At 36.3% G+C, this 15160-nt stretch overlaps 1 protein-coding gene across 3 annotated transcripts in view; it reads left to right on the forward strand.

Moving 5' to 3' along the window:
- RSF1 (remodeling and spacing factor 1) overlaps positions 1-15160 on the forward strand; it is a 158162-nt gene that overhangs the window by 84894 nt on the left and 58108 nt on the right. For all 3 annotated transcript variants that reach the window (XM_047071792.1, XM_047071791.1, XM_047071793.1), the window contains exons 3-4: positions 4553-4645; positions 5087-5292. In XM_047071792.1, coding sequence (XP_046927748.1) covers positions 4553-4645; positions 5087-5292 — 299 coding nt within the window. The remainder of the gene's footprint in view (positions 1-4552; positions 4646-5086; positions 5293-15160) is intronic.

Here is a 15160-nt window from a genome sequence, read left to right on the forward strand (position 1 = left end):
ATTAGTTTGTTCATGATCTCACTGAGATAAATTCCACGTATTTGCTGTGTAGGCGTGTGAAACCACCTCTTCTGTAAATATTGAGATGTTGTGGCCTTTAAATCCACCCCCTCCCCGCTCCCGCCTTTTGCCAACCTCAACCTTGTTTTTCTGTAAGTTAGGAGGAAAAGACAGGCTTGGGGTATTGGAGTGTCAGCAGGCTGGTGGCCAAGTGTCCTCCCAGGCTGAATGGCATTGATTTCATGTGTATATCAGAAAGGCTGTCTTTCGGCACCATACAGGGGATACAACTGGATATGACCTCTCTAACCAGATTAGAGAATCAAACATAAAATCAGTATGATAGAATAATAACTTAAAGAGTGATAAATATGAACATTGTATAGAAATGTTCATGTTTTGGATGCTGGAACATTCTCTAAAGAGAAATTGCATGCAAAACCAAATTACATTTACAAGGCTATTTGGTCAGAATCAAGTTGGATCCTAGGGAGTTAATATGAATTACCAACCTAGTGAGGATCCCCTTGCTTCCAAGCAATGCAGGCCAGCTGGGTCCTCAGACCCAGAGGGTCTTCCAGGACAGCCAAGAGGGTCCTTGGCTTTGCATGGTGTAGAAATCAAATGTAAACCAAGAGGAAGTGAGAGCAGAGTGTATTGAAGACATAGAGTGCAGATACAGACAGAGCATCTGGGAGACTCAGAAAGGAAAGGAGATTGAGCCTTGTCTTTGCTTGGGGTCTGGGTTTTTATTGAGGATTGTGCTCTGGTGCACAAGTCTTCTCTGGCATCTGGGAACGGGTGTTCTCCACAAGTCACTTGTGCACTGGAGCCGGGGGTCTTAATGAGTCAGTGGTCTTGGAAAACACTCATGATGACCTTGCCTGGTCACTCCTTAGATGTTATCTATTATGCTGGAAAGTTTCCAAAGACATCATTAATTCCTTGACCTTTACAAGGAGGACATACGTTATCTGTTTTATAAGGCATGTAAAAGGCGGGAGTGTTGGTCCTAACAGGAATAGAAGCAGGGAAAAAGGGACTTTTTCATGGAGTCCCTTTAGTTTTCCTGTCTCACAAGGATCCAAGAATAGCTGTCATAGACAGTCTCTGATAGACACAGCTAGTTTCTGGTGCTCTAGCAAATGTTGGCCCATAGGCCAAATCTGTCCTGCTGTCTACTTATGTATAGCTTGAAAACGAAGAGTGGTTTTTACATATTTAAATGGTTGGGAGAATGGTTGACACATATGAAAATTTTATGAATTTCTAATTTCCTTATCCATAAATAAAGTGGTATTGGAACATAGCCAAGTTTACTCATTTATGTATTTTCTATGGTTGCTTTTGCATTAGAACAGCAGAGTTGAATAGTTGAAAAGAGACTGTATGGTCTACAGAGCTTAAATTATTTCCTGTTTGGCCCTTAACAGAAGAAGTTTGCTGACCTCTGATACAAATTTATATGGTCCTGCAGAACTGTTTAAGTGTCATTTAGAGTACTCATTTTTTAACAGTCTTTACTTTGTGATAACAATAAGTAATGGCTATTTGGGTATATCTAATATTAAGTTTCAGGTGTTTTGTTTTTCCTCAAATGGCATAATAATATGTCTACATTGCCCTTAAAGAAACAAAATGAGTAGCATATTCATATCTGAATATCAGCACAAAAGTTTTGTACCCTAAACTATATAAATAAGGTATGTAAATGAAAGGTAAGTAGTATAAGGCAGAGAGGCCTGTATCTTAATTATCTATTTATCTACTCCTCTTTCACTTTTCTCCCCTTTCACGTGGTGAAAGATAATTAAAAGTTGTTCATTTGTATTTGGTATCTGTGACTGCGTGAGCCTTTGTGCTTGGGTTGTTGAGCAGGCATTGGAGCTGTGTCATTCCCAGCCCCTCTCAGATACCGGAGGTGTGCTTCCCCAGACTCAGCCTTACCCATTAAAGATGGTCAACAAACATCCTCTTCTTTTAGGGGCATGGTATACAGCAGAGCACTCACAAGTCATAAGCTGGGTTCTACATTCTTGACTGTCCCTCTGTTTTTTTAAATTGAGATATTACTCACATATCATGAAATGTACCCTTTTAAAATGCACAATTCAGTATTTTTTAGTATATTCACAAGGATGTACAATCATCACCACTATCGTTAATTCTAGGACATTTTTATCACTTGGAAAAGAAATCTACTTATTAGCAATCACTCTGTTCCTCCCTCTACCTAGTCCCTGGCAACTAACTACTAATAAACTTTTTGTCTGTGTGTATTTGACTATTGTGTACATTTCATATACATAGAAGCATACAGTATGTAACCTTTCGTATCTGGTTTCTATTACCAAGCTTAATGTTTTTAAAATTTGTCCCTGCTGTAGAAGGTGTCACTACTTCATTCCATTTAATAGCTGTATAAAATTCCATTGTATGTTTATTCATATGTTTATTCATTCGTATGTTTATTCCATTGTATGTTTATCAGTTGATATTTGGATCATTTCCACCGTTTTGCTTTTATAAAAAAATGCCACTATGAACATTTGTACAGGTTTTTGCATGGGCATGTGTTTTCTCTCTTCCTGTATAAATACCTAAAAATGGAATTGCTAAGTCACATAGTAACTCAGTGTTAACATTTTTGGAACTGATTGGCTTTTTCACAAAGCAGCTGTACCGTTTTACATTCCTGTCAACAACCTGTGCGTTTCAGTCTCTCCTCATCCTCACCAACATTACTATTATTTTTCTTTTTTGATTACAGCTGTCCTTATGGATATGAAGTAGTATTCCATTGTGGTTTTGATTTGCATTTCCCTAATGACTTATGATGATCATACTTTCCTGTGCTTATTGGCCATTTGTATATATTCTTCAGCAAAATGTCCATTCAAATTCTGACTTTTTAGCTATTACATTAGGGTCCTCCCTGTGTAATATTCCAAAAATTTCCTTTTACTTTGTATATCTCAATTTTTTTTTCTCTCTCTCTCTACAAAAGATAGTATTGTCAGTCAGAAACTTACAGTATTCCAGAGAATGGCAACCTTATTCTTCCTTTGTGCCTTTGAAGATCTCCCGTTATGTTGTTCCTGGCCATACTGCTTCCCTTATTTTCTTTTTCTATCCTAACAACGATCTCCTATAATTTTATTATACAATCGGTAAAAAAGATGTCACTGGTGCTGGATAGGAAAAGGGTAAAACTCCTAGGGGGGCCAGCCCGGTCTTCTTTCTAGGTTGATGTGGTTATATAAGCAATCCCATTTGCCTGTTTATTTTTCTCCTGCCTGCCTATCTAGCCAATTGCATAAGCTCCCAAATAATCTTGTCCCTTGGTTGGTTCTTTTCCTTTGGCCTTCATTATATTCTTCACTCCTTGGATTAGACCAAAGAGCATGAAGTTGCTAGACACTTTATATCATTTTCATGCCTATTTTATAACCTTTAAGATCAATATTATTACTGCTCCCCTTTTATTTCTGAGGAAACTGGCTCACAGAGGTCATACAGTCCATGGCATTTCTCCTGATTAGTCCTTATTATTGAGTAGTATGGTTATCCATGTCTTCCCTCAGACTGTTACAGTGACTCTGGTTTGCCTGATATGCTTGTATAGGGAGCGAAGCCTAGAAATTTAAGTTAATGCCACATTATAGAAGGTCTCAAATGCCAAGCAATAGAATCTTTACCCATAAAGGACATTTAGTTGGAGAGTGGCTCTGTTAAAAAATATGCATACAGGGTCACCTAGGTGGCTCAGTCAGGTAAGCGTCCGATTCTTGATTTTGGCTCAGGTCATGATCTCACAGTTTGTGGGATCGAGCCCTGCATTGGCCTGCATGGGATTCTCTCCCTCCCTCTCTCTCTGCCCCTTCCCCGCTTGCGTACACTCTCTCTCTCTGTCTCAAAATAAATAAATAAGCTTTAAAAAATAGCCTGCAATTTGGCATGCTTTTTGAACCTACTTCTATTCTAGGCATAGTGATAAACTATTGTCCTTACCCTCAAGGAACTTCTAGGTTGTTTGGAAGGGGAATCAGATAATTATTTGCATTTGGGAAAATGTGCCATAAAATGTGTATAATATTCTTGAGAGCAGAGGAGAGAGCTACAGAGATCACTGCTTACCTTAAATTCAGTCATTAATCTGGGCGCCTGGGTGGCTCAGTCATTTAAGCATCCAACTTCAGCTCAGGTCATGATCTCACAGCTCATGGTTAGAGCCCCATGTTGGGCTCCGTGCTGACAGCTCAGAGCCTGGAGCCTGCTTCAGATTCTGTGTCTCCAGCTGTCTCTGCCTCTCCCCCGCTTGCACTCTGTCTCTGTCTCTCTCTCTCTCTCAAAAATAAATAAACATTAAAAAAATTTTTTTTAATTCAGTCAGTCAGTAGTTAACATTTCTGGTTGATTTGGCTTGGATTGTATTTGTTGCAAACTTGTTCCATTATAAATACATATAAACAGAGCAGTTAACATAATTGTACAACAAAATACCAATGTTAATAGAAATTTTATGTATTAAGATATTAACTTTCTCTTACAGATATGTCAAGAGTTTAATAGCACCTGGGCATGGGAGATGGAGAAGAAGGGCTATCTTGAAATGAGTGTTGAATGCAAACTAGCGCTCTTAAAGGTAATGAATTTATTATCTGTTACAATTATTTTAATTAATTCACTGATAGCCATTTCAAGAATAATGTGCATAAAAGCTTTAACAGAAAGAATCATTGAAAATTTTATACATAAGGAAATTTTATACATAAGAAAGAAATTTGGGAAACTAATACAAACATAGTGCTTTTGAAATAAAACATGATTTTTGTGTCATTGATTACAATAAGCCTATAAACTTATAAAATACTAAAATAAAATGTTAACTTGAAATATATCTTTTTAAATTGGTTATTCCAAACAGGTTGTACAAAAGTGGGGAGAGGATAGGAAAAGATGGATAAACTACATGTATTTTTTCTGCTCTTGTTCCTGAATCAGTTCTGTGGTTAAACATATCACATTTACTGTGATGGAGAAACATTTATAGAGTATTTTAAGCCATGTTATGACTATTTTCCAGTACCTCTGCGAGTGTCAATTTGATGACAATCTCAAATTCAAAAACATTATCAATGAGGAAGATGCTGATACCATGCGTCTCCAGCCAATTGGCCGAGACAAAGATGGCCTTATGTACTGGTACCAGTTGGATCAAGATCACAATGTCAGAATGTACATAGAAGAACAAGACGATCAAGATGGCTCTTCATGGAAATGCATTGTCAGGTATCTTTTATTGAAGTCTTTTCATGTTTACTTGTGTGTTTCTTTAATCTCTTCTCTATAAGATTATTATCTCTGAGGCTGGGGTGGTCCTTTTTTTTGTGGATTTGGAGAGTTGTTGGGACCTAGCCTAATGACCAGCACAGTACCCATAGTAGGCACTTAATTATCTGTCAAATAAATAACTACATTTAGCATGGTGGTCCATATTAGCACATGTACGTTATGCTTCAGGAAGGTGGAATCTGACAAATAATAATGTAGCAAAAATACGCACAGAAAAACTCATCATTAGGCAACAATACAAGCAAAGTATTACTTGGTTCTTACCTAGCTATAGTTTTCTATTAGGCATAATTTATTTCATTTGGCCAATTCATCTTGCACTTTAGTATATTTTTAATTTTTGCTATGTATACATTTCTTCATTAGGGTTCTGAAGAAATCTGACAAATATTGTGGGTTTTTTGGGGGGGTTTGGGCGGGGGGGGGGTTTGGTAGTCCTTTGAAAAAAAAATCTTTGTTCCTTATTTGTGTTTATTTTTTAAAGTTTTTTATTTGTAAGTAATCTCCACACCCAATGTGGGGCTAGAACCCACAACCCTGAGATCAAGAGTCACATGCTTTACCAGCTGAGCTAGCCAGGTACCCTCTTATTTGTATTGATTGATATATTTGGAAACATTTCATGTAAAACCTTAAAATAAAACTTTATTTTTTGATTAATAAGTGACTCCGGGATCATTATTCGGAATCTTGTGTCTCTAACTTTCTGTTTTTGCAACTTAATTATTTAGAATTTATTTCACTAGTACCCACATTTTATATTAATTTCAAAGTTATCAGGATCTATAACTAAATCTATAAAGTAGGGAGAACTAGTGGATATATAACCTGACTTATGAAAAACTCCTTTGACTTTTATTCCTCTCTGTTTTTGCTCATTTGAGTTTTAGCAGATTTTTGTTTAGTGATTATTTATTAGTGTTTTGAAGAGGGAATCTGTGGAAATTTAGAATATTTGTTTGGGTCAGAGAAGCTCAACTTCAATTCCTTAAGAATTAATGTGAATTGAATGACTTTGTAGGGGCTTGTTTTATAAGCTCCCTTCAATCATACTATAATATAGTCTGGTTCTCCATATAGTTAATTTACTAAACAAATAATCCTGAAATGAAAGTCACTTACCATCTCTTCCTGTGATACATTGAATGAGGTTCTGTTCGTGATGTTCTACCACTTATACTATTTCTTGTATCCACCTTGCATAGTTATTTAAGAAATATTCTCTACTTTGTAGATGAAGAAAATCTGACAGAGATAAATCATTATTATTATTTCTGATCAGTCATAATGCTTAAAGCAATTTCTAATGTATAGCGTAGATTATACCCTGATGGATGATGTGAGAGAAGTGTTTAGATGATGTGGTTAGAGCTAACTGTGCTTGAATCTGGGTTCCTCTACTTACCATCTGAAGGCAGATTACTTAATTTCTTTGATACTCACTTTTCTGCACTTTAGAATGAGGATGATAGTAAAGTTATTGTGAGGAATATATGAATTTATATTGCATATCTACTTGTGTAATTAGGTACTATGCTGAGCAATTATGGTTATACTAATGAATAATGTAGCTTTGGGATCTATAGATGGGCTTCAGGCACCTGTGAAATCCCTTATATTATAAATAATAGCTCTTAGTTGTATATAATATGTGTATTTTCTGGGGAAGTACCATGGTTTTCCGTAAATCCTCAGTTTGGTCTGTTTATACTTCATATACTTGACATGTTCTGTCACCAGTCATTTTAGTTACCTTTAACTTGATGCAGTAGTACTAATTTTGACAAATGTAGTGAACCGTCTTGTCCATATAGGTCTCTTATTTTTGTGAATGTTGAATGTGAAAAGCATTATGTTATTCTTGACTGTCACCAAAATTATGATCTTCATTGTCATTAAAATACATTATGTACCCAAAATAATGTGTAGGACATTATCCCACTTGGCTGTAATGACATCCTTCCTGGAGTCTAGTATTTAGATGTGGATGCCTAACTCTAAGAAGAATATTAATATGGTAGAATAAATGCTTTATGGGAAGGACCACAAAGAAGATGATTGAATGAACTAAAAATACTTGATTTAGTAGAAATTTAGGGAGATATAATTATCTTTAAACATTTAAAGGATTGATTTGTGTAAGAGTATTTCTCTCAAGCACTGAGCCAGGATCCGTGGATACAAATTATGGGGAAGTAGAACTGTGCTTACAGAAGTGAGAACATTTGCTTTTTTTATATTGCAGAGAAATTGTTGTCTGAAGACTGATCGATGCTGTCAGAAGCATTTTCTAAACTTGTATGAGTGGAGTTTTTAAGGAGGCAGTAATCTTTTCGGCAAGAAATTCACTTAGAAACTGAGATAATAAATGAAGAGCAAGTAAAGCAAATAGAATTTTGACTTTTTTATTTAATAGATCGCTTTTGGATATTTTTCTTCATTGGTGAATGTAATTTTTACTAGTGAAATGAAAAATCTGCTTCTTTTGTTTAAAACTATTTCTTCAAAGTATTGCTAATTTTCATGGAGATTTCTGGTGTTGGAAATATGTTTCTGTCTCAGTCTTAAAACAAGGTTATGTGACAAAAGTTAGCTCATCTTTAGAATTCTGAGTTTTTTCTTTTTTTTTTTTAAATCAGACTTTTTTTTTTTTAACATTTATTTATTTTTGAGAGAGAGAGAGACAGAGCATGAACGGGGGAGGGTCAGAGAGAGAGGGAGACACAGAATCTGAAACAGGCTCCAGGCTCTGAGCTGTCAGCACAGAGCCCGATGCGGGGCTCGAACTCACGGACCGCGAGATCATGACCTGAGCCGAAGTCAGTCGCTCAACCGACTGAGCCACCCAGGCGCCCCTAGAATTCTGAGTTTTTTCAAGTTGTAAGTCAGCCTTTTTTTTTTTTTTAAGTGTATTTTTATTTTGAGAGAGAGAGAATGAGTGCACACACAGGCCAGGGAGGGGCAGAGACAGAGGGGGAGAGAGAATCCCAAGCACACTATCAGCGCGGAGCCTGACACAGGGCTCAGTTTTATGAACCGTGAGATCACGACCTGACCTGAAAACAAGAGTTGGATGCTTAACTGACTGAGCCATCTAAGCATCCCTGTAAGTCAGCCCCTGATAAATTTTAAAACTGAACTTTGCAATTTAAAAATCAAATGGAATATTTTTTTGTAAAAATAGTGATCCATAAAAAAAGAATTTTCTATATTTGATCTTCTTAAAATTTAATACCTAGGCAATATACAGTGTCTGCTTTCAGACCACAAAATGGAATTGAACTAGAAATCAGTAATAGAAAGAGAGCTTTAAAATCTCCACATACTTAGATGTTAAATAATACACTTCTGCATAACATGTGGGTCAAAAAAGAAATCTTAAGACAAATTTTTAAATATTTTGAGTTAAATGAAAATGCAGGTACAACTTGGCAAAATTTGTGGTTGAAAATTTGCAGTGAAAGCAATGTTTGGAAAAACTTTGCATATAAAACAGGCTGTTTTTTTTTAAAGATCAACAAGATTGATAAGCCACTAGCCAAGCTAACTAAGAAAAAAAGAGTGGACACAAATTAGTGATATCAGAAATTAAAGAAGGGGCATTACTACAAATCCCAGGGACATTAAAAGGATAATAAAGAAATACCATGAACAACTCTGTACACACAAATTGATAACTTAGATGAAATGGACCAATTCCTTAAAAGACATGATCTGCCAAAATTCTCACAGGAAGAAGTAGACAATATGAACAGGCCTCTATCTATTAAATAAATTGGATCAATGATTAATAACCTTCTAAAACAGAAAGCAACAAGCCCAGATGGGTTCACTAGCGAATTCCACCAAACATTTAAGGAAGGAATTAAATTCCCTTCAGTCTCTTTCAGAAGATAGGAGAGGGAATAATCCCTAATTCATTTTATAAGGCCAGCATTACCCTAATAACAAAACCAGACAAAGACATTACAGGAAAGGGAAAGTGTAGACCAGTATCTCTCATGAACTTAGATGTAAAAATCCTTAAAAATTCCTTTTCAACATCGTATTCAAAGTCCTAGCTAATGCAGTAAGAAAAGGAAGTAAGAGATAGATTGGGAAGCAAAAAAGAAAACCATCTTTATGTGCAAATGACATGATCATCTATGTAGGAAATCTGAAAGGGTTAACAAAAAACTCTCCTGGAACTTATAAGTGATTATAGCAGGGTAGCAAGATACAAGATTAATAAACAAAATGTCAGTTGTTTTCCTATATACCATACCATCACTGAATATGTGAAATCTGAATTTAAAAACACAATACCATTTATATTATCTCCCCCCAAATTGAAGTACTTTGGTATAATACAACAAAATATAAACAAATCTATCTAAGGAAAACTATAAAACTCTAATGAAAGAACCAAAAAAGAGCTAAATAAATAGATATTCCATACTTGTGGATATGAGCATTTAATATTGCCAAAACGTAATTTTTCCCAACCTAAAATCTATAGATTTAATGCAATCGTAATCAAAATCTCTGAGGTTATTTTGTGGATATTGGCAAACTTATTTTAAAATTTATATGAAGAGGGACACCTGGGTGGCTCAGTTGGTTGAACGTCTGACTCTTGATTTTGGCTCAGGTCATGATCCCAGGGTTGTGGGATTGAGCCCCACATCGGGTTCCGCACTGAGCGTGGAACCTGCTTAAGATTCTCTCTCCCTCTACCTGCCTCTCTCTCTCTCTCATAAAATAAAGTTTATATGGAGAGGCAAGAAACCCAAAATAGACAACACAATATTGAAGAAAAACAAAATTAGAAGACTGACACTACCCAACTTCACGACTTACTATAAAGCTACAGTAATTAAGACAGCGTGGTATTGGTGAAAGAACAGACAAATATAAGGATGCCTGGCTGGCTCAGTTGGTGGAGTATGTGACTCTTCATCTTGGGGTCATGAGTTTGAACCCCATGTTGTACGTAGAGATTACTTTAAAAAAAAAAAAGACTAGACAAATATATAGTGGAACAGAATAGGGAGCTATGAAATAAATCCGTATAAATATAGTCAACTGATCTTCCACAAAGGAGCAAAGACAATACAATGGAGAAAAAATGATGCTGGAAAAAATGGACATCCATATGTAAAACATTTAATCTAGACACACACTTTACACCCTTAAGAAAAATTAACTCAAAATGAATTACACATCGGGGAGCCTGGGTGGCTCAGTCAGTTAAGCGGCTGACTTCGGCTTGGGTCATGATCTCGTGGTCCGTGAGTTCGAGCCCTGCGTTGGGCTCTGTGCTGACAGCTCAGAGCCGGGAGTCTGTTTCAGATTCTGTGTTTCCCTCTCTCTGACCCTCCCCCGTTCATGCTTTGTGTCTCTCTGTCTCAAAAATAAATAAATGTTAAAAAAAAATTTAAAAAAAAATGAATTACACATCTCCATATAAAATACAAAACTATAAGTGTCTAAGAAGATAGCACAGGAGCAGATCGACAATTTTGGGTTTGCTGATAACTTTTTTGGTACAATACCAAAGGTACAATCCATGAAAGAAAGAATTGATAAGAGCTGGGCTTCATTATAATTAAAAAATTCCGTTCTGGGAGGGCATTGTCAATATAATAAAAAGCTAAGCCACAGACTGGAAGAAAATATTTACCAAAGATGTATTTGATAAAGGCCTGTTATCCAAAATATACAAAGAACTCTTAAAACTCACCAATAAGAAAACATGATTTAAAAATGGACCAAAGACCTTAACAGATTCCTTTGCAACAAAGGTATACAGATGGCAAATACACACATATATTTCAACAGATATACACATGAAAAGTGGTCCACATCATATGTCATCAGTGAAATGTAAATTAAAATGAGATACTATTATATGCCTATTAGAATGGCCAAAATCCAGAACACTGACAACACCAAATGCTGACAAGGATGTGGAGTAGCAGGAACTTTCTGCCATTGCTGGTGGGAATGCACAATGGCATAGCCACTTTGGAAGACAGTCGATGGTTTCTTACCTAATTAAACACCATATGATCCAGCAGCCATCCAAAGAGTTTGCCCAAAGGAGTTAAAGAGTTATGTTCACATAAAAACCTGCACACAAATGTTTATAGCAGCTTTATTCATACTTGCCAAAACTTGAAAGCAATCAAAATGTCAAAACTGATTAACTGAACATTTAAAATCTTTTCATTTCAAAGTATGTAAATTATACAATAAAAATGCTTTAAGAATTAAAAGGGTTTGACAATCATTTTCAAAAACCTGAATTCTAAACAGGTTGAGTTTTCATGTACCCAAAATTACAGACTCTGTCAAAGACATTTGTAAACCATATGTTGCTAGTATAGCACAGTGATTGAGAAGATGGTCTCTGAAGTCAGACTATAATTCAGTCCTGCCTTTAATCTATGCTAACTGCAACCTTAGGCAGATTACTGAACATCTCTGCAGTGTCCTCACTTTCTTCATCTATAAAATGGGGGTAATAACAACAGTACCTATAATCAGGTTATATTGGAATTATATGAACTAGTTCATGTAAAGTGCTTGGAGTAGTGCTTGGAACACAGTAATCACTCGCTGATGTTAAGTTCTGTTATCAATACTGTTGATATTACTCATTAATGCCTTCCTTCAGTTTCTTGGCCCCCATAGGAAATACTGTCACATTCCATTATCTTCCCTATTTTGTCACCTCATTAATTTGCAATCAGATGAAAAAAAGGTAGAATATTGCTGAACCCTGTAATCCTATACTATATATATTTACAGAGTTGCTGTATTCACACTGTGCTGTGCCCTGGAAATGCAAAGACATGATGTAGTTTCTTAAGGAGTCCCAAATTGTGAGAGAAAGATACAGGGAAATAGTAAATGATAATGTAAGATCATAAATGTGATCTCTGATGGAGATCATTCTGGTGTGCTATTTAGGAATCAGATACCTAACCCATACTTGGGAGAAGATGATGCGTATGCTTGGCTTTGTTTTTGTTTTGTCTTTTTTTTTTTTAAGTTTTTATTGTACTGTACTACCAGCTCAATTGCTTCTTAAAGGTTTAATCCCTACCACTAATTCTAACTCTGAGCAAACCTTAGACTTAGACTACTAGGAAAAATCATTTTTCACAATATAATAATTAGGATGATATGCTCCATTTCACCAAAGTCTGAATTAACTTAAGGTACAGATAGTAAAACACAAGAGTTTAGAATCTGTTACGTCAAAATCAATCTGCCTGTTAATCTGAGCTTCTAACCTTTCCGCTTCAACATTTTGTCCCATCTCAGTTAATAGCAGCCACATCCTTTCAGCTGCTTGGAGCTAAAACTTTGGGATACAATCTTGACTTGTCTTTTTTCTCACACTTCACATCCACTCTATCAGCAAATCTAAACAGCTGTCTGTGCAAAATGTATCCAGTGTTTGATCATTCCTCATCCACTTCATTGCTATGTTCTTATCCAAGCCACCATTAATTTTTTTTATTAAAAAAAATTTTTTTTTATGTTCATTTATTCTTTGAGAGAGAGAGAGAGCATGAGCAGGGGAGGGGCAGAGAGAGGAAGACACAGAATCTGAAGCGGGATCCAGGCTCTGAGCTGTCAGCACAGAGCCCGACACAGGGCTCAAACTCACGAACCACAAGATCATGTCCTGAGCCAAAGTCAGATGCTTAACTGAGCCACCCAGGTGCCCCTAAGCCACTATTAATTTTGTTTTTAATACAGTTTCGGTGATTTTTAATATATTCACAAAGTTGTGCAGCCATCACAGCTTTCAAACTCCAGGACATTTTCCCCACCCAGCAGAGCAACCCTGTACTGCCTACCCTGGACATTAGCAGTTTTATTCACCATTCTCCCTTTACACAGCCCATGGCAGCTGCCGATCTACTTTCAGTTTCTATAATTTGCCTATTCCAGACATTTCACATACATAGAATTATATAATATGTGGCCATTGTGTCTGGCTTCTTTCAGGGAGCATAATGGTTTCAGGGTTCGTTAATATACTTAGAACCATTACTGTGTTCCTTTTTATGGCTAAATAGTATTGCTTGCATGGATATACCACATTTGTTTATTCATTCTATGCTTGTCTTTGAAAGAATAGTTAGGGTTAGCTAGCTATGGGAAACACATTCAAGCCAAGAGAACAGAAATGCAAACCTGGCATTCTAAGAGAGCATGGTATTTTGGAGGGATATATCTTTATTTTTTTATCTCGTGTTTTATTTATTTTAGAGAGAGAGCGCTAGCAGGGGAGGGGCAGAGTGATTGGGGGACAGAGGATCAGGAGTGGGCTCTGTCCTGACAACAGCAAGCTCGATGCAGGGCTTGAACTCCCGAACCGTGAGATCATGACCTGAGCCAAACTCAGTCGCTCAACCAACTGCGTTACCTAGGCGCCCCTGTAGGGTTATATCTAATACACCTGAGTGACGAAACGTTTTAGAGAAAAACAAGCCCTGGAAGGAAGGAGAACAGAGCCACTGAATTATTGTTAGCATCCATAGTCTAGTCTAAGATTTCCTGGAGATAGTGATAAGAATTTGGGGTATAATTTGAATATATGATTATTTATAAAAATCCCCTCTGACTAGTTCAAAACTTGGGATTTTTTTATTTTTTATTTTTTAAAAACGTTTGGGAGAGAGCACACACACACATGTGAACTGGAGAGGGGCAAAGAGAGGAAGAGAGAGAATCCCAAGCAGGCTCCATGCTCAGCAAGTAGCCTGAATGCGGGACTCCCATCCCACGACTGTGAGATCAGGACCTGAGCCAAAATCAACAGTTGGGATGTTCAACTGACTGAGCCACCCAGGCATCCTCAAATTTGGGATTTTTAAAAAACTTATTTAGCATACTAAATTTCATTTTTAGATCAAAATAGGAGAACTCCAAATGTGGGTAGTTGTCTGTTTTCATACAATTATGACTACATGAGGCTTGCATTTTAACACAGTAGTTGGGTTAAAAGCTTTTACGGAGGTTTTTTTTTTTAATATTAAAATTTTTTTTTAATGTTCATTTTTGAGACAGAGAGAGAGACATATGAGTGAAAGAGGAGCAGAGAGAGAGGGAGACAGAGAATCTGAAGCAGGCTCCAGGCTCTGAACTGTTAGCACAGAGTCCGAGCGAGGTTCGAATCTACGAACCACAAGATCATGACCTGAGCCGAAGTCAGACGCTTAACTGAGTGAGACACCCAGGTGCCCCATTATGGAGTTCTTTAATGGATTTTTCTGCTAAGTTTTTTTGTTGTTTAGTCAAATAATTAACATGGATTTTGTGGTAGTATTGGTTCTTTTCTTATGTTTGGAAACTTTTTAAAATAGATACAGTGAATAACTTAATATATTCAGTTCCCAGCATGACTTCAAAAAATAACAAGAAGGTTGAGACACTTTGTACATGTGGCATTCTCAGTGTACTAAGAGAAGTAATAACATTAAGTGGATAGAGTCTTAGGTTAGAAGCAGGTTGGTGTAATGAAGTTATAGGAAATGTGAACTTTGCCAAAAATAAATTTATTTAGTATCTCTAACTTATCTCTAAGTTACTTTTTGTAATGTGGAGGCAGTGCCAGCATCCTGAAAGAGCATCTTAATCTGACCTCCTACTATTAGATAATTTATAATTCTAGAACTTCACTTTATTTGTAATGTGGTAACCTGTGAATTCATTCCCATATACAATAATATGTATAAACTTGTGTGTTCATTACCATATACAATAACAAAATTTTAATATTCCCATCAGTGACAATTTTATTACT

Source organism: Lynx rufus, unplaced genomic scaffold (assembly GCF_022079265.1).
Source record: "Lynx rufus isolate CCGP_SWC_20201006 ecotype Redwood Valley unplaced genomic scaffold, mLynRuf1.p SCAF_9, whole genome shotgun sequence".
Taxonomy (NCBI): Eukaryota; Metazoa; Chordata; class Mammalia; order Carnivora; family Felidae; genus Lynx; species Lynx rufus.